The sequence below is a fragment of the Takifugu flavidus genome, chromosome 9 (assembly GCF_003711565.1).
Source record: "Takifugu flavidus isolate HTHZ2018 chromosome 9, ASM371156v2, whole genome shotgun sequence".
Taxonomy (NCBI): Eukaryota; Metazoa; Chordata; class Actinopteri; order Tetraodontiformes; family Tetraodontidae; genus Takifugu; species Takifugu flavidus.
Window position 1 is genome coordinate 10,692,408 of NC_079528.1, and position 21,875 is coordinate 10,714,282.

Below are 21,875 nucleotides of genomic sequence, written 5' to 3' on the forward strand. Positions count from 1 at the left end.
AACATTTTGTTGTGCCACGCCAGCATCTTCCCAAGACTTCTTCCTTTAAATTTTTTTAATTCTAAAAAATCAAATTTCTTCTCCTCCTGGAGCAGTTAGACCAGTCTTATTTGGCTCCATCTTCAGCAAAACTACAGTAAAAGGAACATTTTTAAGGCCAATGAAATTCATTTTCCACCATAATACTTCTCTATATTATGCTTTAGTTCTGTCTCTGACCCTCTTTCCCTCCTCCAACAAATGATTGGAGCAACGCATTTTAACAAATATATTTTCCATCAGTAGCTCTGCCTTATTGTCTGTGCTGACATCCATTGTCAGTCAAAGGGGAATAACTCCACTCTCTACTATCTTCAACCGTCATTGAATCACCCTCCATACTTCCCCTGTCTGTTACCTTTCCAACTGAGCCACAGTTTTGTCTCTAGCAGTTTCTGTTCGCATGTCTTAGTGCTGCCTGGGCCTGCATAGCATGAAGCCTTTAACTCTTACAAAGTGGGGGCGGCTCCAGTGTCCCGTCACCGATGAGCGTTCAAAAAAAACAAACATGTTGTTGTACGCCGCCAAGACACTAACGACAGTTGAATAGTTGTCACAAAAAGAAACTGGAGCTGAATATTTCTGATTCTGCTTTATGTGCCCAAAAGGATAATATAAATCCACACAGTAGTGAAAAACCAGTAGTGACAGTACACTCACTCAAGCATAAACATCATATCACCAGCGCTCACACGAGGCTGGTTCTCCCTCTTTGCTGTTGCAAATGTTATTCGAAACTAAGACTCATCATCCACAATTATTTTGGTCTTTTCTTATTTGAATTTTATTTTATTTTTTTTAGGACTCTTGTCCTTTTTGTGCCTCCGTCTCACAGCCCATCAGCACATTTTCTTCATCAGCAGTTCCCCCAGTCTCTGTGTCATTCCCTATGTCCTCTTGACACTCTGTCGTCTCCTCGGACTCTCCATCTTCTTTCTCACCTCCTTCGGCAGCTTTGTCTTTCTCTCCATTTTCTTTGTCCTTCCTCTCTTTTTCTATTTTGCAGAGACTGTGGCAGAGGGCCTGGACGTATGTGAACACACACATGGGGTCAGGGTTGTTCCCCATCATCAGCATGTCACCCACTTCCAACAGAGGGTAGCAGTCAGCCAGAGACCTGGGGCAGAGATCAACCAGAATTAGAATATAATACTGTACATGACATGACATTTTAGGCCATTGTGCTTTTGCTAGAGTACTTTTTCAGGTATGGATGGTATTATAGTGCACTGATGAGCAATGTGGCCTCATAAACAGAGCTGTGATTGAAAACTGAACTGGTTATTGTGGAATAGTGACATAAAAAAGTTAAATACTGTATAAAAGTTAGAGGGTAAGGAGGTGGTCGTTTGGGACAGAGAGGGAAATGTGTCGGTAAGATTGTAAAAGAGTGCCATGACTTGAGCTCTACACTATTAAAAATATTACTATTAAACCTGTAAAACAAAAAATTTAGCTGTAAGACAAAAAAATTACTTATTTCAATATTTAATGACCTCAGCGGTCTTATATTTCTGGTTATCGAGCAAAGGAGAAAATGAACCAAAAGTGGAAAAAAGAAATCCATTGAAATATTTTATACTCTGCAGTTTGGAAGGCCAGGGTGAAGTTCTTCTCCCTTTCCTTTGGAACTAATGAACTAAAATCAAAAGCATCAGGAAAGAACCGATGGACCAGAGCACAGAAGGCCATCCCATCACTCCAGGACGATGAGAAGTTTTCTATGCTGACTCCCTGAAAGGCCAAAAGACAGAAAGACGTCACTGGGGAGAGACGGAGAGAAGCTGCAAGGTGTTTGTTTGCTGCTCTCTTCTCACTGACCTTGTAGTTGCGGGTTTTGTTCTGACACCAGTGAAGAATCTTCTGTTTGATCGAAGCCCCGGTGGCTGCAGCTGTGGTGGACCTCTGGAGCTTGAAGTTTCTGGGAATGGGTGTCCTGCAAGGGGAAATATTCCTCCTTTACACCCACACGCCAAATGTTTTGCTACACCAGGTACAGCGACTTACTCGGGTGCTCCTTGCTGGAACTTGGCAATGATGTCCTTCTTAGCAGAAGATCTAATCGCACGTGCCGAAGTTCTTGGTCGAGACACAGCTGAGGGAGGGCCACTCTTCTTTTTTGTCTTCCCTTGTTTTTCTGCCCCTGCAAGCTGAGGCTTGTCTTTGACCTTTTCTCCGCCATTTTGCCTTTGCTGCCCACCTCCCTTTTCGCTCTCATCTTTTTCCTGAGCCTCTGGTTTCAGTTGCACTTTCTCCGTGTTTTCCTCGGCGTGGTCACATTTCTTTGCTGCTTCCAGCTTCTTCCCTTCATCTTTTTTCTCCTTCACATCAGCCTCAGTGGACAGTTTATCTGTATCGACTTCCTCACCATCTCCAGCATGTGTTGGTGCCGGCTGGGGCTCGTCTCCAGCCACGGTGTCCTGTTCTGGTGCATCCACCCTGCTGGTCTCCTTTTCTGCTGTGCCCTGATCTTCTTCGTTCTCCCCTGCCAAAGGATCTCTACCTCCATCTTTACAGTCCACTGGCTCTTGCTCAGTAGCCTGGATTAAGAGCAACAGAACATTTGTAATCAATATACAGAGGCTGACAAATCCTGCATACATGCAAGAGTCTACTTGAGCATTAGGTTAAATATTATAATGAGAGTTTGATGAATTGATTGATATTTACATTAAATAGGAGAGATTTTAGTTTGTGTAATGTACGGAGAGCTGTTGATTGACCCATCTTTAGTCAGTCTGCGATTAAGATGAACAAATTACAGCCATTTTTCTGAAACACGGATTCAACTAACCTTATTCAAATTACATAATTAACTGGCTCAGTTTTCTAATTGATATTGGAAATCGCAAGCGTCTGAGTCTCAGGATCTAATAGAGGAAAATGATTAGATTGTTTCTCGGTTTCAAAAGCCAGCACCTGTCATGCTACAGAGACAGGGGAATACGCGGGATTTGTAACGTACGCTGTGCTGACGGTGTCGTTTTCAGGGCCGTCTTTCACTCTTTAGACAAGACGTCTTCCATGCTAGCTCCCATTTAACATGCATGCCAATTTAGGAATGTAATACACTGTAAACTATTGAGCTTTTGAATGTGCAGGATTAAGCCAGAATGGGAGAGAATTTCAACAAAACTCAGAACATTTGGCATCCTCTGGTCTTCAGTGGCTGCATCGCTGATGATCCTTGCACCGGTGATACTGACAGCAAATGTCAGATTATCAGTATTAAACTGGACACACACAGGGGCAGAAAGCAGTTTTCCTAAATGCTTTACAGTTAAGAATCCCTTCAACCTGGTGAAACTTCAGAGAGTGTGATTGTGTGCAGCACTTTGCATAGCACATGTGTTTTTCTCTGTTCCTACAGCCAGGAGCACAAACAGGTGCAGCCAACTTCTGCTGTCCAAGCACACCTGCCATCACCACAAATACTCCTTAACAGTAGCACCAGTTCTACAGACGTCTGGTATGTGATGCAGAAATGTATTAAAACAGGCCACAAAGTGCCCACAAACCTGGTTGTTGTTGGTATCGGTCTGACTGGTTCGGTCTGGCTCTGACATCTTCTGTGATTCTACATCCATCCTCAACACCTGGCCGTCTGTCCAATAGTCCAAATCAGGTTCTTTTCTGAATCAATAAACTCCTTGGTCAGCGTTAGGACCCCCTATTCGACGTTTCTCCCTGTCTGGTGTTTGAGATGTGCCCGCTGGTTTGTGGATATCCGCCTTTAACCCTGTTCACTTGACACCCCCACCCCCTGCTTTGTGAGGATTCCTACGCTTACTTTATCTGACCTTTTGAACAACACAGGCTCCTGAAATAGAGTCATACTGACATGGACGCAGTGCAATGGAATAGACAGCTGCGCCTGTTGTGGAAACCATGGCTGTACACACAAACAGACAGTGTAGAGTGTGTGTGTGTGTGTGTGTGTGTGTGTGTGTGTGTGTGTGTGTGTGTGTGTGTGTTAAATACTTAATTGGTACAATGCCAAAGGGTCAATGAATAAAACTTATGTTCTTATATAAACTGTGATGCAACACATAGTTTAGCATCTGTAAAGGCACAAATTAGACTGTAATTTACTGCACATTTTTAAAAAGAATCATCTGTTCATCTATCTTTTAATAGTTTGTATTAAATTAACAGCCCAACGTGGAATAAATATAAATCATCAAAAAAATTAATCCCTAAGATGCAATCAGGAAAAAGATAAGTAAACAAACTCTCACATTTAGCTTATAAGACCATACAATTCGTGTGATTGGTCGACATTATGCAATATCCAAAGAATCTGTTCGCTACAACTAACTGGTGGGTCTAAAATAACTCTTTAATTCAACTGCATCTCTTCCCCATTCCCATTCTTTTCCTCCTCCCTTCTGTTGGAGTCTTGAGTCTATAAATATGCCAACACCTTCTTGTGTATCTGATCTGCCTCCTCCCTCACAGGCCGACCATTGAAGTACAGCCATGCATCTGCTGCAGTGTGGATGTTACTAGAAAAAGACTCCTATACTGTTTTCAGCAAAGGAAAATTAATTTCTTCTTCAGAAATTAGTGTTGTTCATTTTTTCCAACGTAATAATTTACCTTGCTGGTATTCCTCAGTATTTTCAATTAAAGGCTACTTTCTTTTCCTTTACTTGTCCACTCTTTCATTAAATTTTTGAGTGGTAAATTTTTGAAAAAAAAAATTCATTGCTAAAAAGTGTCTGTAGATAAATAAATTGAGTCTAAATGTGAAACCAGAGCCCTTGACGTGGAGTTGAACGCACAAACATCCAATCTGGGGTCAGATGTGATCCCATTGCACCACAAGGCCAACAGACATTCACCAAGATGTTCCCAAAACTGATGTGGAAATCCTAAATACTGGTTACAAGAGCACATGGTTGTCAAAGCAACCGTTGTCTGAGTGTCTGTGACCATAATGCAATCAGGTACACTGACATTGTGCCACTGAAGATCATTCTGGAGGGTCTAGATGTGCTCCTTGAGCTTCCTGCAGCTGTTGATGAGGTTTGGCTCATTAACCAGCAGCTGTTCATCATTAACACATTAACCTCTGATTGGTGGCTGCTGGACCAGACAACAATTTAAACGCTGTACCTTTGCTGGGTGTTGCAGTGTTGGTCATCATCATGGCGGCTACACTAGTTCTCTCAGGGTAAGTTTTGTTTTTTTTTTTTTTTAAATTTAGAAATTATAGACTGTAGCTTAAGCTCCTGGTGAACATTAATCATTTACTCCTACTGTTTTAGGGTTTGCCTCTTTGCTCTGCTGATTGGAGACATATGCTGTGTCCCTGTCCAGAAAGGTATGAGCCCTTCAGTGGTTAAGTAGCATTGGGACACTTTGTAATTGGATTTACCATCTTGTTCTGTATTGCAGGCAATGATCCTGCTGCATACGATGATAGCTACAGACATGCTGCTCCGAGTTACGACCCCCAGCCTGGCCCGCGTTCTGGCCCCGGTTTCGGCCCCCAGCCTGGCCCTGGTTTCGGCCCCCAGCCTGGCCCCGGTTTCGGCCCCCAGTCTGGCCAAGGTTTGGCCCCCCCGGTGGCTCCCCAGTCTGGCCCTGGTTACGGCCCCGAGCCTGGCCCCGAGCCTGGTCCGCGTTCTGGCCCCGAGCCTGGCCCCGAGCCTGGTCCGCGGCCTGGCCCTGGTTACGGCCCCCAGCCTGGCCCTGGTTACGGCCCTGGTTTCGGCCCCCCCGTCTGGCCAGGTTTTGGCCCCCCCCCGGTGGCTCCCCAGTCTGGCCATTACCCACTTGGAAGTGTTTCTGAAGGTGGATCTTCACCATACTATTATCCTGAAATGAAGCCTGGATATGATCAACCCAGTGGTAAGACTCTAATTCACACTAGAAACTAGGGTGTAATGTAGAATTGGTTGTAACTATATTTTATTTTCTTTCTAGACTGGTATGTTGAGCCTGCCTGGCCTGGTCCTATGGGTAAGGCTCCGTTGGCACCTGCCGGTGTTGGATCAGAATATATAAGGCCGCCCATACCACAACCAGCGTACCAGGGAGGAGAGCTGACTCATTATGAGGACTCTGCTGAACATGGGTTCTATGAGCGGGAATCAGATGAGCAAGGTCAATTCCCTCATCCTCCCCATATCTTTGCATCCCCTAAAATGGTCTCGTCCAGTATGCCACATCCATTGCCGCCACGTCCAGTGCTGCCACAGTGGGGTTTCTATCCATACTACTATGACTACAGGTTCATAACAGGCCAGTATCCTCCAGGCACTTACACCCATGCGAGTGCCAACTTTGAACATGGACGTGATGCCTGGCAGGACGTCCACTACCGCCAATAAGGCATTCCCTTTGAACCTGTTGCAGAGTCGGGAGCCTCTACGTCCTCTGTAGCTTCTCTGCCTGGGAAGGCTCCTGTGGTTTATACTGGACACTGAGCTGCTCCTTGACTCTGCTTCATTCTGACCTGATGGTGGCATCAATCTTCACAGGGGTTCAATGTATGAAATAACATTTGCTTGTCTGAATTCTGCTGAACTCAATAAAAGCTGACTATTTTGGCTTCACTCTTGAGTATTCCTGGGTGGGGGTTTAATGTCATGGCTTCACCAAAGAACTTAATGGCATAAAACTGCATTAATCCAAAATGCTTACATTGATAATGGATTAGTTCTCAATGCACACATTTGTCACGCTCTCCTGCATTTAACACAATACTCTGAAATGGATACTCATGTGACTAATGAGCTTCAAATTTACTGTCAGCCTAACAACTTTAGGATATGATGCTTATGCATTCCAGCTGGCAGCATGGCTTCTAGGAACTTGTTGGACTATATGGCCTTATGCTCCTACCCTCTTGGGATGAAACTGCCTTGAAGAGCCATGCAGACCCTTATTGATGAGATCCTCAGATTGTAAGACCACGTCCTGGATGGGAATGTTGAAGTCCAGCAGATGTGCTGACTGGGAACATAAAGGGTCTCCAATGAGCCCTTAAACTCCTTCACCCCTATATATTTTTTTGAGGCATCATTGCTAATTCATAAATCCAAGACCACCACGTGTCTTTTAGATCCCATCCCAACACACCTGATAAAGGATGTTTTACCAGTGATAGGCAGCTCTATCCTGGACCAGATCAATTGTTCTCTAGTGACAGATTATGTACCCCGGTCCTACAACGTGGCAGTGATTAAGCCGTTGCTTGAAAAACCATCACTGGATCCGGACGTACTCGCAAATTATAGGCCGATATCCAACCGTCCTTTTATTTCTAAAATTCTTGAGAAGGTGGTGGTGACTCAGTATTTAGCTACCAGGCCCCCCTGCTGTGGAACCAGCTCCCTGTCCAGGTATGGGAGGCTGACTCCATCTCTACTTTTAGGCTTAAAACCTTCCTCTTTGAAAAAGCTTGTCACTAATTCTGTAGTCCCAGTAACTGTCATATACAGACAAATTATCATACTTTGAGGGGGGGGGGGGGGGGGGGGGGTCATCTAATCATTAGGTTAACATCTTAGTTATGCTGCTGGGGTCCAGAAACATGATCACCTGACAGGCCTCTGTCACCCTCTCCTGCCACCACCATCTTGTCTCCCCAAATGGAACTTAATAAAATCAGCTGTGACATCATGCCATAAGGTAAATGGGACAGCAATACCACTTACTCTGGAAAAGTGATTAAACCCAAGCCCCAGGGAGACAGTCTGGTCCAACACATTTAGGCAATAAGATTAAATCACCCCCAAAAGTCCCCTTGATTACAATTTACCACTATAGAACCCAGGAAGTAAGAAAATAATGCAGGGTGGAAGGCAAAGCCATGATAAGTTAGTCATGCAATTGTAAAGGCAAATCTTGAGTTTTATTGAATTCAGACAAGCAAATGTTATTTCATACATTGAACCCCTGTGAAGATTGATGCCACCATCAGGTCAGAATGAAGCAGAGTCAAGGAGCAGCTCAGTGTCCAGTATAAACCACAGGAGCCTTCCCAGGCAGAGAAGCTACAGAGGACGTAGAGGCTCCCGACTCTGCAACAGGTTCAAAGGGAATGCCTTCTTGGCGGTAGTGGACGTCCTGCCAGGCATCACGTCCATGTTCAAAGTTGGCACTCGCATGGGTGTAAGTGCCTGGAGGATACTGGCCTGTTATGAACCTGTAGTCATAGTAGTATGGATAGAAACCCCACTGTGGCAGCAATGGATGTGGCGGCAATGGATGTGGCATACTGGACGAGACCATTTTAGGGGATGCAAAGATATGGGGAGGATGAGGGAATTGACCTTGCTCATCTGATTCCCGCTCATAGAACCCATGTTCAGCAGAGTCCTCATAATGAGTCAGCTCTCCTCCCTGGTACGCTGGTTGTGGTATGGGCGGCCTTATATATTCTGATCCAACACCGGCAGGTGCCAACGGAGCCTTACCCATAGGACCAGGCCAGGCAGGCTCAACATACCAGTCTAGAAAGAAAATAAAATATAGTTACAACCAATTCTACATTACACCCTAGTTTCTAGTGTGAATTAGAGTCTTACCACTGGGTTGATCATATCCAGGCTTCATTTCAGGATAATAGTATGGTGAAGATCCACCTTCAGAAACACTTCCAAGTGGGTAATGGCCAGACTGGGGAGCCACCGGGGGGGCCAAACCTTGGCCAGACTGGGGGCCAAAACCAGGGCCGTAACCAGGGCCAGGCTGGGGGCCGAAACCAGGGCCAGGCTGGGGGCCGAAACCAGGGCCAGAACGCGGACCAGGCTCGGGGCCAGGCTCGGGGCCAGAACGCGGACCAGGCTCGGGGCCGTAACCAGGACCAGACTGGGGAGCCACCGGGGGGGCCAAACCTTGGCCAGACTGGGGGCCGAAACCAGGGCCGTAACCAGGGCCAGGCTGGGGGCCGTAACCGGGGCCAGGCTGGGGGCCGTAACCGGGGCCAGCTGGGGGCCGTAACCGGGGCCAGAACGCGGGCCAGGCTGGGGGTCGTAACTCGGAGCAGCATGTCTGTAGCTATCATCGTATGCAGCAGGATCATTGCCTGCAATACAGAACAAGATGGTAAATCCAATTACAAAGTGTCCCAATGCTACTTAACACTGAAGGGCTCATACCTTTCTGGACAGGGACACAGCATATGTCCCCAATCAGCAGAGCAAAGAGGCAAACCCTAAAACAGTAGGAGTAAATGATTAATGTTCACCAGGAGCTTAAGCTACAGTCTATAATTTCTAAATTTAAAAAAAAAAAAGAAAAAACAAAACTTACCCTGAGAGAACTAGTGTAGCCGCCATGATGATGACCAACACTGCAACACCCAGCAAAGGTACAGCGTTTAAATTGTTGTCTGGTCCAGCAGCCACCAATCAGAGGTTAATGTGTTAATGATGAACAGCTGCTGGTTAATGAGCCAAACCTCATCAACAGCTGCAGGAAGCTCAAGGAGCACATCTAGACCCTCCAGAATGATCTTCAGTGGCACAATGTCAGTGTACCTGATTGCATTATGGTCACAGACACTCAGACAACGGTTGCTTTGACAACCATGTGCTCTTGTAACCAGTATTTAGGATTTCCACATCAGTTTTGGGAACATCTTGGTGAATGTCTGTTGGCCTTGTGGTGCAATGGGATCACATCTGACCCCAGATCAGTTGTACGTTCAACTCCACGTCAAGGGCTCTGGTTTCACATTTAGACTCAGTTTATTTATCTACAGACACTTTTTAGCACTGAAATGTCCCTTTGAGCTACTGACACATGTCCAGTTTCAGATCTAAGCAGCATAATCCTAAAATTGGAATTTAATTTAAAATAAAATTATTCAACCAGGAAATTAGCATGAGTAAGCTCCATTTATAAACCTGATTACTGAAACAAAATAATTGATAGTAACAACATACATATATGTTTACCTGCATAACCATTCTCATCTTTGATAAGGAAACAATGACACTTATTTTCACCATTTGGGTCAAAATGCATGATTTGGTGTTCAGCCTGGGAAGACCCAGCAATGCATTTAAGCAACTTTGGGTCAAATCGGCCAAGTCAGGAATCATCCTCCACTTTCGACACCCCACCCTTCCCTCCCTTGCAACGGTAACTGCTATGTTCTCTCAGGACACAGCCCTGGACTCCCGCCTTTCAAATACAGCCCTGGGGTTCAGCGATCCAGTGTCTTTCTGGTAATTGGTCGCTAGATGGCGTCAGAAGGCAGAAGCAATAAAATCAAATCGTCATCAAATTAAATCAATCTTTATTTATATAGCGTCTTTTACAATCAAAATTGTTTCAAGGCGCTTTCCAGAATCCCAGCTAACCTGACCCCAGACAAGCAACAGTGGCAAGGAAAAACTCCCCTTTAACAGGAAAAAACCTTGAGCAGGACCAGGCTCATGTAGGGGGACCCTCCTGCTGATGGGGGGCTGGGTAGAGAGGAGAGGAGAGAGAGAGGAGAGGAGAGGAGAGGAGAGGAGAGGAGAGGAGAGGAGAGGATGTTCACAGAGCACAGAAACACATACGACCCCGGCAGCCTCGGCCTATAACAGCATAACTAAGATGTTAACCTACTGATTAGACGACCCCCTAAGTATGATAATTTGTCTGTCTGATAGTAACTGGAACTACAGAATTAGTAACAATAAGCTTTTTCAAAGAGGAAGGTTTTAAGTCTGATCTTGAAAGTAGAGATGGAGTCAGCCTCCCGTACCTGGACAGGGAGCACCAACGCTTACTGATTCTCAATGCAGGAGAATAAACAGGTGTCATATTTTTTCACTCGTTTCAATCCGTTATCAGATACAGCTAAATATAATTTATAGATGGATATTTACAGTCAGTACGTACAGAAACAGACCCCCCCCCCCCCCCCAATCCATACTTCACCTTATAGGAGGAACAATGTGTGGATGGAAACACTGTTGGAAACATCACATCTCGAACAGTACACATCCTGTCATGAAAGTCAGTAAATTTAGATCATAACCTCTCCTGGTTATTGTGTTATTTTGTCGAGAGACTTCATCAGGTATTTTGAAATATTCATTAGTGATTCCATTGCACATTTGAAGAGTCTTGCAGTAAATAAATATGTAATAAAGAACAACAGCTATTAGGCCTGTATATTTCTGTCACAGATTTTTCCCCACTGTAATGAATGCCTCTATTGTCTTTCACAAAATGTTGAAGTATGTTCCAGCTATTCCACAGTGATCATCAGGAGACAGGAGCACACTGTTTACATCATTATTTAGCCTTTTGACCCTCATCAATTGCTTTGTCAGTGAATATGAGCTGGAAGCTTCGAAATGTTTTCATTTCAATGATTTGGGTTTTTTTTCTTAACCAAACAGCAAAAGTTTTATGACCTTTGGAAGTTACCTGTTTCCCTTATTCTGCAGGGAAGCCTCGTAAGATTTACCTTAATCATTTGAAATTCCCACAATTTAAATGTGGTTGAACAGGTTGTTTAATTCCAAATAACAAGATTTCAAGCCTTTTTGATTTTTATTGCACAAATGACATCCAGTAGACTGAAATAACACTGGATCCACGCCATCATTTCCAGTAGAACTTGTTCAAACTGTTGCATCTTTTTCTGCCAGTGCCGCATTTTGTAGAAATTTTCATTTCAACACGAGAAAAACATCAGGACGGTTATCTTCCTGCCACGTGACCTTAATTTGGTGTTTGATCACCAGACGTTCAATCGCAATCACAATGATAGGAAATGCTGCTCTGACAAATTCCTCATTCTTTTTTTGCTCAGTATTTTTAGAAAGAAGAAGCAGAGAGAGAGATGAAGAAAGAGATGTTGTGATCTTTCACTACTCATCCAACACTTTCAAACATTATGACAGATGCTGGCATGTGACCACCCAAACGATTGTGCTGCAGTTGGCATTTTTACACACACGTGCCAGCAGTCATGTGTATGAACCCGTATAAAGTGCACTATTGTATCAATAGAGCTCATGGGGGTAGTTTGACATTGAGTTTGACTGATGATTATTGATGTCTGGAGCATTTAGCCACTAATATATAAAAGGTTTTGGTGGTTTTGAGGTGTTAACTTAGCACAAAAAGTGATAACTGGATGTTAACCCATATAATGGTTCCGTTAAAGGTGTTCAGGTCAGGACATTAAGTGACTGGGCCTGAGTGAGCCATTCACCTGGCTGAGATTCTACCCAACCTGCTGCATTTGAAGATAACCCTTCATGGCTGACTTTAGACGCAGTGATGTAATGGGCTTTGGGATCACAATTGTGATCATTTGCATCAGATGGAAAGAAGAGTTTTGTGAATTATTGACACTCTTTTTTGAAGCGGTGCGATGGATCGATCAGTGTAGTTTTGATGTATCGAGAGCTGAGCTGAGCTAACATAGGATTTAGTCTAATCGCTATTCTAAATGGAAATTATGATATACCTGAAAGTATAAACAAATTATAACTCCCTCCCCTTATAGTCCAGCTTATTGTCCAGCTCTCTCATGATGTAGGAAATGTGTCTAATGTCACTAAATATGAGCTCCAGATCAGAGGAGCAGCATTCCATACAACTAGTATAACTACATTAGATCATGTTGCTTTTTGGCCCTATATAACTTTGATATTAATTAAACAACAACAGTAGATTTAAGCATCGCCGGATCAGAAGAGGCACAATGTTCATACCAATGCTGTGATTTACATTCTGTTTACGGGGCTTTATCCCGAGGATGCAGAATTTCCCCATAAACTCAGATTATGACAGAAGAGGCTGTACACTTGTGGATGCATGTGTGAGGTTTTTTTTTCTTTTTTTATTGAAGCACAAATGCTGAAAACCACGAGGATGTCACCACACAACATGGGACTGAAGCACACACAGTCATATTATTCTGACAAAACAGAGGGAATAATCAATCATGAAAGAAACAAAGGCCCCGCACTGCACCAGAGGATACTGTTGACTGACCTCTTGATCACCAAGACCACCACTAGCACCACCATCAGTGGCAGCAGTGAGTGAATAATGGGCTGTGATAACAGTCTTGATAAGGTTACGGCTGACTTTTCGGTTATTCAGAGTGACGGTTGGAGCTTCCTGGATTAAGACAAGAGTGTTATTTGCTAATATCAGCTAGTATATCTGCTTTCCTCGAGGCCGTGACTCAGGGCCCAGCTCTACTTACTGCCTCGGTCATTTTTCACCCTTTGATATTTAATATTTTGCCTCAAAATGCAATTAAATAACAGTTTCAGCTACATGCTAAATTTAGATGGGTTCCAGTTAATTCTAGAAGTGACCAAAAAATGTTGAGAACTTTGCGGTGTCTTTCTTCAATGAAAAAAATATGTGCTTCTATGGGCTTTTATGGGCGTTTTATCCTCAGAATTTGTGTCATAGTTAAAATACTAGAACTGATTCCACCACAAATCTCCAACTGAAGACTATATGTGGGTGAGAAAGGAGGAAAAAAAATGTTGTTCTTATGGGAAGTCATGCGCTATTGCTCCCAAAGGGGGCTCTTGTTCTTGGAGACCCATTTATAACATGCACAACCACATTTACACACCTCTTTTTTGGGTCACATGAATTTTGCTGAATCTGATCTAACCAGAGTCCATGTTTGCCAAATTTCCACCCTGCTGTCAGGCTTCAGAAAGGTAGCATGTGTTTACCCTGAACAGCTACTACACGGAGAGCCGGAAGATCTTGTCTGCAGATCCAAGAAATTGAAAGGAAAAGCAGCCAGGGAGGAGCGTGTGTGTGTGTGTGTGAGAGAGAGAGAGAGACAAAAAGAGAGAGAGAAAGAGAAGGAAAGAGCGCTGTAGAGGAACAGGAAGGAAGAACGGGTCTATATAAATGAAAGTAGCAGGAAAGAGCAGAGAGGCGCACTGAGGAATACCGTCAGACGCTGAGCTGTGAGTATGAGCGTCACCACTGGAGTCAGGAAGGAATCATTGCATCCAGATGTTTGCAGGAGTTCCGCTGTGTTTCCTTTTCACCAGTTGAGAAGTGTCGGTTTTAAATGTGCAGGTTTGATCTTCCGTGTGTGTGAGCCAGGGGAACCATGGTGCTGTTTGGCAACAACCTGAGCGTGCAGCGCTGCCTCACCTTCGCCACGGGTCTGGTGGAGTGCCTGTGTTTCGCTGGAGCTGTGTTCGGGTGGGCTTCACTGGTCTTTGTCCTCAAGTCAGAGAACTACTTCAGCTCTCTGTGCGTCAACACAACAGAAAGCAACGGAACCCAGGTCTTGGGTGAGTTTCAGCACCTCACATCATCCCCCCTCCCAGAGTAGCTGTGCGCCGTCCAACATCTCTAAAAGATTCCAGAACTGGACTGAAGCTCTTCCGCGACTTGTTTTTCCTGTCTGTGTCTCAGACTGCAGCCACCAAGATGAACAGTTCTCTCTGGTGTTCACCACCGCCTCCTTTATGAACAACTTTATGACTCTACTCAGTGGGTTCCTCTTCGACCACTTTGGCACCATGGTGACCCGCTTCTGTGCAGTGTGAGTGCAGCATTTACACTGACAGAACGTACAGAGGCGCCCGGGTTTGACGAATGTGCTGACTGAAACAACCAGAGAAACAATGTTTAGTAGCTCATATTATAAAGAATTGTTGTAATAAATGTAGTACGAAAACCTCAAACACACATGGGTTCTTGACCCAAAAGGTCGGCAAGATTTTTTCCTTTAAATACACAGATTTCTGAGAAGTGTTTAAAGAAGAAGGCTGGTGGGTCTGTGAGAAACGTGGAGCTTAAACCCCAGTTTCTGGTGTTGAGCAGTCCAAACTTGGTTCCTTGTTAACTCATCTGTAATTTTTTACGTAGTTTCTGAACATGAAACTGAGCCACGGGCAACAAGACAATGGTCAAGTTTTGTTTTGTTTTTTTTATTTCTACTGGCTATATCACGTTTTAAAAATAGACGGTTCCTGTCATGTCTGCTCCATTGAGCCCTAAACTATCTTTTAAGTACGGGTGCTTTATCAAAGACACAAATATTTAAGCTCCAGGGTTTGTTTTAATACAAAGAATGTTTGCCTGCTTGAAATACTAGTGGAGAGCCTCTGGGCAGCATCAGCACCTATAGAAAACACAAACCCGTTCTCACTAAAGGTCAGAGGCAGATCTATAGGGGCCCAAAAGAAAGCAGCTCCCCTGCCCTGAGCCGGGGTGTCTTCTTAGACGTATATGTTAAATAAGAAATCACTACAATGTCCACCGGTTTCTGAAAGCACCGAGACAAGCGCTACACTGCACAGGCTGAAGTCTGAGCATATACTGTATATTCTTCTATTCATTTGGTTTGGTGGTCCTCAGCGTAGAAATCAAAAAGTACAAATCGAAGAAATAATTCAATAAAAAAGAACAAAAAGATTGACGGAGGTGAAATTTCATAGTCGGGGAGAGGATCAAAGGCGGAGAAATAATAATTCCAGTGCAGCAGCGTAATGTGTATCTCAGTAGAAACAGATCTGTTAACCCCCGTCAACGGTTCTGCGGCTGCTGAAGGGAGTTGAGCCGTGAGGCTTTCTGTCCCTGACTGATAAACTAGCCTGGATTTCAGTCTAGCTGGGTTATTTCCTCGTAGCATGACCTCACATGCTTTCTTAGAAGGTTTGACAGGAAGAATGTTTATAGCTTATTTGCAAATTCTCCTTGATTTTAATGCAGGGGACTGTTAGTTTATTCAGCCCAAGCCTTGTGTACTCTCAGCTAATGCAGCATATAACAGGTTTGTTGTCTGTGCCACCGGCAAAAACAATGTTTTTAACCACCCACGGGCTCAGGCCTGATATCGCCACAGGATGGAGGAATGTTGAAATGTTCCTTTTACTTAAACAAGTGCTTTTTTTATCACCTCGGACTCCTAACAGACATAACACACGCATTCCTGCCCAGCTGGCAATCCTGAATATTTCTTAATCCCCAATAACAGATGCTAATGCCGTCCATATGTTTCAGCCAAGACAGGGCGGATGAAACGCAAGACGGCAAATATTCGAGGGCTTATAGAGATGAAGAGAGTGTTCAATAGAATTAAAGGTCATCCCAAGGTTCACTGAACATTGTGCTTTTATGCGTGTGAACTAATAAGGTGTTTTTTCCCTCTCTCTCCATCAGATCGTTCTACACCACGGCGACACTGATGTTGGCCTTTGGAAACCCAGGTGAAAAACACAACTTCCTCTCTCTCTCTCTCTCTCTCTCTCTCTCTCTCTCTCTCTCTTTCTCTCTCTCTCTCTCTCTCTCTCTGAAAGGCAGATGTTGCCATTGTGGGAACTCATTTCTCTTCTGTTTGTTTTTGCATCAGCCCTGTCCAACCTGCTTTTCCCAGCCCTGTCCTTCTTGGCAGTGGGTGGCATCATGTTTCTGATCACCAACATGCAGGTGTGGTTCACACGTCACAGCCGCAATAAAAACTTTACAGACACTATTTGGGAAACAAGCAATGTTTGGCATACTGATGTTACTATGGTAGCCTGGGTTGTCATACATTTAGGATTTTTTTTTCTGCCCACTGAGCCCAGTTTCTGGTCCTGGTTTATCTCATCTGGCTTGTTTCCTTGGTCACTGTTCTTCTCTACTGTTCTGGTTAAAATCTGTGTGTGTGTGTGTGTGTGTGTGTGTGTGTGTGTGTGTGTGTGTGCGTGCATGTGTGTGTGTGTTTGGGTGTGTGTGTGTGTCAACACCACTTTCTAAACAGATGTTTAGAAACCCCCTCCCCATGGAACTGTGGAACATTCCTCTTTTCTCTTCCTGCAGGTAGGAAACCTCTTTGGCTCACGTCGCTCCACCATCATCACCCTCTACAACGGCGCCTTTGATTCTTCCTCGGCCCTCCTGCTGGTCATCAAGGTGAGCAGCGATCCGCCTCAGCGAGCCAAATGTGAGGTGCAGCCTCGTCATTCAAGGCCTGCACCCCCCTTTGCTTCCCCCTGCAGTTGTTATACGAGTCTGGCATCTCCCTCCGTGCTTCTTTCCTCTTTCTCTCCGCCTGCGGCGTCATCCACCTGCTCAGGACCTTCTTCCTGCTGCCCAAGAAATTCATCCCCTACCCACTGCCCGACGACTACACATACGGGTATGAACTCCAACAAACAGCACATCCCAGATCGACCTTTTCATTGCAGATTGTATGTTTGTATTTGAATCTGATCTGTTAAAATCTGCTTTGAATGATGGAAATTCCTGACTGACAGTGAGCGTGTCCTCACAACGGTGCGGGATGGCACGCTTGGCTGATTTTTAGATTATTTTGTGTTCATTGGAAGTGCCGCAGGTGTGGTTTGTTTGTTTGCCTCGACAACTGAAACTTTACTTGACCAAAGAGTGCAGCTGTGAATCGAACCCCTATACAACAGAAGCCTGTCCATTTGCTGTTGCCAGGATAACTTGTGGTAAATCTCAGACTCGGAATATAGAAAACAGAGCAGAAAAATCCAGCACAGAGGATGGACTGGAGGAAACACCGCTCAACAGGAGTGTCCCTCAGACACAAGGTGTGTATGTGTGTGTGGATGTGTGCGTTCTGGTATGTGCTAATGTATTAAATATGCATTTTTGAGAAGTGGGGACATTTTGTCTGGTCCTTACAATGTTCGAAGGTTACCCAGACCTTGGTTTTAAGATAAACTGAGCTAGGGGGTTAGTTGTGTTGGTTCAACTGTAGGTGAGGGGCTAGAGAATGTATTACAGCTATGAAAGTCCTTACAAAGCCGAAAGTACAAGTGTGTGTTTGAATGCAGATTGTTCAGATTAACATGGAGTTAATGGAGTTATGGAGTTAACTGAGTGAGAGTCAACGGAATTATGTAATATTGTGTCATTTGTTTCCCCTCTTCTTCTGCAGTCAAGAGTTTTCGTCAGTGTTTTCTGTCCTGGTTCTTCCTCTGGCATATGGTGTGGCTGTCGGTGATGCAGCTCAGGCATTATTTCTTCATCGGTACCCTCAACCCCATGTTGCAGCACCTGACGAAAGGAGACCCATCCCTTGGTAAACACACACACAAACAGAGAGAGAAGATCCTGTAGTATCTGAAGCCTGTGTATCTATTTTCTGCAAGCCTGGACTTTTATAAGACCTCAACTTATTTTTCAGCTAGCTTAGCACCATCTCACACCTGCTCCACGTGTTTCCTGCTCTTTTGTCTTGTCATTAGCTTGTGATAGATGTCTTGTTTGTTTTCCTGTATAAGAAACTCCTAATGAGGATGTGCTCCGGCTCCTGATTGTTCTTCTAATTTGGACGTGCTCCATGAGGCTATCCTCCTCCTTTCCTCTTTGAAAATAACTGGACTCTATGCCATTTGGTTTGCTATATTGTGTTATGAGGTCATCAGAGAAGAATGTGTTTACTCGACTGTATAAGAAGGGGCTATCGAAGTAAACGCTTTGGAGATCTTCACCATTCGGACCACAAAACCTCCCTCGGGCAAACTGCAGTGTCTGATAGATACCTGATAAACATCTCTTATAACCAAGACGGTGTCTGCGAAGATTCCTTCCTCATCAGCACCTCTCGACTACCATCAGAAGAAATTTACCACAATCCCTTATGTTTTAAATCTGCACTGAATCAAATGATTTATAGCTTGCCTCCTCATCTGTTACACAATGTTCTTGGCTGAGTTGTTGGATTCTTTCCCTTTGTCTAGCCTCTCTGTGCTCGTGTTCCCACAGTGAGTCGCTACACCAATGCTTTTGCTATCACACAACTCTGTGGCGTCCTCTGCGCTCCCTGGAACGGCCTCATCATGGACCGTCACAAGGGAAAACCACGAGCTGCAGGTAAACAGAATAAAGTAGCTTTTTTGTGTGTTTGATTTGACAATGAAAACTGCAACAAAAAGCTCTTTAGCTTGTTTGGAGATAAGAGCTGGACAGCCAACGGGTCAGAACAAAGATTTTTAGTGAAATCTACTGAGGTTAGAGGCTCTGATGATGAGCAAATTGTCCACTTAGATGGATACTGAAGCTAAAATAGCGGTTAAAATTGGCCGTTGTGAAAGTTGAGAGCCCAATTCTTTTCAGAGGAAAAATAAATAAATACATATGTGCCAGAGGATCATTCAACATTGTAAATGTAAATGTTTGCTTATTGTTTGCAAATGCAGAATAAGCACAGCGTGAGTGTGTGTTCGCAGGTGAGAGCGAGCGGGAGGCCGACCTGCGAGCCTCCGTCCTGTCGCTCTTTTTGACGGCGTTGCAGTGTGTGTTCTTCTCAGTGTGCGCCACCACGGCGTACCTGCCACTCCAGTACCTCACCTTTATCCTGCAGGTGATCAACCGCTCCTTCCTCTACGGCGGTAACGCGGCCTTCATCAGCGTGGCGTGAGTATTGGATTTTGTTGGGTTTTTCTGGGCCTTGGAGCTCAAGACAAATGAATGTAAAGTGACAATACTGCAAAATCAAACAGGCGTTCGTTGACTTTATTTTCTTGGGTTCTCATCACTTCCTACCGTCTGTGCACGCAGCTTCCCATCATGCCACTTTGGGAAGCTGTACGGGATGGTCCTGGCTCTGTCTGCGGTCTTTGCCCTGCTCCAGTATCCCTGCTTTGCTCTGGTGAAAGGAGCTCTAAACGGAGACCCCTTATATGTGAGTAAAACTACGCCCATCTCTCCTTTATTACAGTCATCACCTGTTTCACCACCTCTTCCGTCGTGTCTGTAGGTGAACATCGCTCTCACCTTGGTCAGCCTGTTGGCCTTCATCCATCCCCTCTATGTCTACCTGCACTGTCGAAAACTCTCTTCCCAGCGAGGGGCCAGCGGCTCCTATTGAATTCTGTCACATGAAACTGATTCATACAGGATTGCTGAAGCTGCTTTGGCTGCACACACACACAAACAAACCACAAATCCTCATTGAAAAGAAACATAAGGAGCCTGTAATGCATTTCATGCTGTCAAGCAATGCATTCAAGTGATTATATGTCACAGAATCCTTATTCACCACACGGCTGGAGCTTAGCAAGAGACAAATGGAGCATGTCCGTAATAATTAACCGCTTTTTGCCCTCAGGCTACCGTGGATAATCCTCAGAAAAACAAAATTAATTTCATTATCTGCTTAGATTGCCTTTAATATGGCTTTTAGTACCCTTTTTTTTATCCTTCAGGGCTGTGTTATACATGTTTTTCATTTGTTAGTGAGAGTATTTTTAAGGGAAACAGCCTGTTATTTGCCCCCACCTCATCCAAATGGCATGATTGATATCTGCCTTTTAAGTGTGCGCACAGTTGCAACTAGCTGAGCTCAAACACTGGGAGTGAATGTATGGCAGATGTCTGCAGAAATACTTTGGCAACTTTTCATTGGCCTCTGTGCTTCTTTATAATTGTGTATTCCTCACTTGGTTTTTTTCATTGTGCACCAGAATGACAACTTTATGCAATATGTCTATAACCGACAGCAGGACGCAGTGTAAGAAACAAATTATACTTGATCTTACGTCAAAATAAGTGAAGGATGAGTAATGCAGGGAGTCGAAACTGCAAATGCGAATGTGCCAAGATGTACACTTTACACCACTCTGCCACCTGCTGGCTCAGTTTATAGTGCGTCCACTCTTCGGAGGTGCTGGGTGCTCTTGAGATCACAGGATTCAGATTTGTCTTTTTAGTATAAAGGGACATGTGGAATTTTTAAAAATAACCATTCAGTAACGTGTTTACATTTACAAGGAAACAGTGTTTAATCAATAGTTTCTTATGCTGTCGTGGGGGAAATTGTGCATGTACAAAGAACTGCCTTTTTTAAGGTGTTGAAGATGTGCAGCTAAATCAGACAGAATATACAACTATATTATATAAAAGAAATAAAAAGCTTTTTTCCAAAGTTTCTTGATTGGTGTGGTTTTAATGTGGTCTGACCGCAACATTGCAGATGTCGTGAAGGTTCTGCGTTGTTTTTGTTTTTTTTAATTATACATCTGATGAATGCCCCTCGTCATCAGTATTAAAATCATTCTACAATCTTTTTATAAAACCTGGAGGAGGACGACGGCGACGGTCTGACGTCTTTCCAGACGCGCTCGGAGTTGCTATGCTGTTCCATGGCAGCAGAGAGGTTTTCACATGGGGAGGAATGGGTCTGGTGATGGTGGGTGGTGGTGGTGGGGGGGGGGCTATTAACTGGGTTTATGTAATGGACACTCCCCCACAACAGCCCCTGTCAAGTTCTCCGCACATCTGCTGTGTGACAACACTGAGCCCAGAAAAATCTGATAGATCCCCCCTAAAATCTGTTGCGCTCTGTGTGTGTGTGTCTGTGTGTGTGTGTGTGTGTGTGTGTGTGTGTGTGTGTGTGTGTGTGTGTGTGTGTGTGTGTGTGTGTGTGTCTGTCTGTCTGTCTGTGTGTGTGCGTGCGTGTGTGTGTGTGTGTGGTGACAGTTCTTTCTTTGGCTCTGCGTCATTGATGATCACAATCTCAGCATTTCAACGATTTCATTCAGAAATAATTTTAAAAAATGATACGGCAGAATTAGAAACAGACAAGACGATTTGACGCATTGAGGACTGGAGGGGTGCGCTATAATGACCCTTTTCAAATGTGAGCTGCTGGGAAATCTGCTGACCTTTTTTTCCATCAGGATGGGAGCTTTTTGCTTGACTTCTTCATTTTCCAACATTCCAGCTCTTTACGGGGAGTTTGAGTTGCTCTTCAAGACAAGTGAGCCTATTTTTTGGAACATGCAGTGCACGCTCTCTAGTTTCCTCCCACAGCCCAAAAACCATTCTGCAGGACTGGGCAAGAGGTGAGAGTGTGTAAGCGACTGGTGTGCGTCCCGTGATGGACCAGTGAGCACCGAAACTTTAACAGCCCCTTC

The 21,875-nt window shown here is 44.4% G+C and overlaps 4 protein-coding genes across 12 annotated transcripts; 2 read left to right on the forward strand and 2 right to left on the reverse strand.

Moving 5' to 3' along the window:
- Window positions 1-616: 616 nt before the first annotated feature.
- Window positions 617-3,814, reverse strand: smtnl1 (smoothelin-like 1). Its single transcript, XM_057043874.1, has 5 exons — window positions 3,558-3,814; window positions 2,047-2,579; window positions 1,861-1,975; window positions 1,622-1,773; window positions 617-1,156 (listed from the first exon to the last, which is right to left on the reverse strand). Exons 1-5 carry the CDS (start codon window positions 3,624-3,626, stop codon window positions 838-840), a joined length of 1,188 nt encoding a protein of 395 aa, XP_056899854.1. The 5' UTR covers window positions 3,627-3,814; the 3' UTR covers window positions 617-837.
- Window positions 3,815-5,126: 1,312 nt separating this feature from the next.
- On the forward strand, window positions 5,127-6,602 carry LOC130531760 (basic proline-rich protein-like). Of its 6 annotated transcripts, none has more exons than XM_057043882.1 (5): window positions 5,129-5,215; window positions 5,310-5,365; window positions 5,440-5,609; window positions 5,805-5,895; window positions 5,971-6,602. In XM_057043882.1, the coding sequence occupies exons 1-5, from the start codon at window positions 5,190-5,192 to the stop codon at window positions 6,375-6,377; spliced, it is 750 nt and encodes a 249-aa protein (XP_056899862.1). In that variant the 5' UTR covers window positions 5,129-5,189; the 3' UTR covers window positions 6,378-6,602. The 6 variants fall into 6 exon arrangements, with proteins under 6 accessions (XP_056899858.1, XP_056899859.1, XP_056899862.1 ...); XM_057043880.1 differs by having other exon boundaries at window positions 5,440-5,601; window positions 5,785-5,895; XM_057043884.1 differs by having other exon boundaries at window positions 5,130-5,215; window positions 6,043-6,602.
- Window positions 6,603-7,881: 1,279 nt separating this feature from the next.
- Window positions 7,882-9,410, reverse strand: LOC130531289 (BCL-6 corepressor-like protein 1). 2 transcript variants are annotated; one of them, XM_057043231.1, is made up of 4 exons: window positions 9,307-9,410; window positions 9,153-9,208; window positions 8,580-9,079; window positions 7,882-8,432 (listed from the first exon to the last, which is right to left on the reverse strand). In XM_057043231.1, exons 1-3 carry the CDS (start codon window positions 9,330-9,332, stop codon window positions 8,604-8,606), a joined length of 558 nt encoding a protein of 185 aa, XP_056899211.1. In that variant the 5' UTR covers window positions 9,333-9,410; the 3' UTR covers window positions 7,882-8,432; window positions 8,580-8,603. The 2 variants fall into 2 exon arrangements, with proteins under 2 accessions (XP_056899211.1, XP_056899212.1); XM_057043232.1 differs by having other exon boundaries at window positions 7,882-8,504.
- Window positions 9,411-13,661: 4,251 nt separating this feature from the next.
- Window positions 13,662-20,884, forward strand: slc43a3b (solute carrier family 43 member 3b). 3 transcript variants are annotated; one of them, XM_057043226.1, is made up of 13 exons: window positions 13,662-13,952; window positions 14,095-14,288; window positions 14,413-14,542; window positions 16,165-16,211; window positions 16,355-16,431; window positions 16,807-16,899; window positions 16,986-17,125; window positions 17,431-17,543; window positions 17,894-18,037; window positions 18,724-18,831; window positions 19,188-19,374; window positions 19,519-19,642; window positions 19,718-20,884. In XM_057043226.1, the coding sequence occupies exons 2-13, from the start codon at window positions 14,102-14,104 to the stop codon at window positions 19,826-19,828; spliced, it is 1,461 nt and encodes a 486-aa protein (XP_056899206.1). In that variant the 5' UTR covers window positions 13,662-13,952; window positions 14,095-14,101; the 3' UTR covers window positions 19,829-20,884. The 3 variants fall into 3 exon arrangements, with proteins under 3 accessions (XP_056899206.1, XP_056899207.1, XP_056899208.1); XM_057043227.1 differs by having other exon boundaries at window positions 13,681-13,952; window positions 14,040-14,288; XM_057043228.1 differs by having other exon boundaries at window positions 13,681-13,952; window positions 14,068-14,288.
- The last annotated feature ends 991 nt before the right edge of the window (window positions 20,885-21,875 follow it).

Bases quoted from the DNA above. Each gene is read 5' to 3' on its own strand.
- smtnl1 (XM_057043874.1), bottom strand. From the start codon at position 3,626: ATGGATGTAGAATCACAGAAGATGTCAGAGCCAGACCGAACCAGTCAG. The intron at 1,774-1,860 runs GTCAGTGAGAAG...TTGGCCTTTCAG, and splicing joins ACAAAACCCGCAACTACAAG to GGAGTCAGCATAGAAAACTT. The intron at 1,157-1,621 runs GTATAAAATATT...TCTCTGCCCCAG, and splicing joins CTGGCCTTCCAAACTGCAGA to GTCTCTGGCTGACTGCTACC.
- LOC130531760 (XM_057043878.1), top strand. From the start codon at position 5,190: ATGGCGGCTACACTAGTTCTCTCAGG. The intron at 5,216-5,309 runs GTAAGTTTTGTT...CTACTGTTTTAG, and splicing joins GCTACACTAGTTCTCTCAGG to GGTTTGCCTCTTTGCTCTGC. The intron at 5,366-5,439 runs GTATGAGCCCTT...TCTGTATTGCAG, and splicing joins CTGTGTCCCTGTCCAGAAAG to GCAATGATCCTGCTGCATAC.
- LOC130531289 (XM_057043231.1), bottom strand. From the start codon at position 9,332: ATGGCGGCTACACTAGTTCTCTCAGG. The intron at 9,209-9,306 runs GTAAGTTTTGTT...CTACTGTTTTAG, and splicing joins GCTACACTAGTTCTCTCAGG to GGTTTGCCTCTTTGCTCTGC. The intron at 9,080-9,152 runs GTATGAGCCCTT...TCTGTATTGCAG, and splicing joins CTGTGTCCCTGTCCAGAAAG to GCAATGATCCTGCTGCATAC.
- slc43a3b (XM_057043226.1), top strand. From the start codon at position 14,102: ATGGTGCTGTTTGGCAACAACCTGAGCGTGCAGCGCTGCCTCACCTTC. The intron at 18,038-18,723 runs GTAAACACACAC...GTGTTCCCACAG, and splicing joins GAAAGGAGACCCATCCCTTG to TGAGTCGCTACACCAATGCT. The intron at 19,375-19,518 runs GTGAGTATTGGA...CTGTGCACGCAG, and splicing joins GCGGCCTTCATCAGCGTGGC to CTTCCCATCATGCCACTTTG.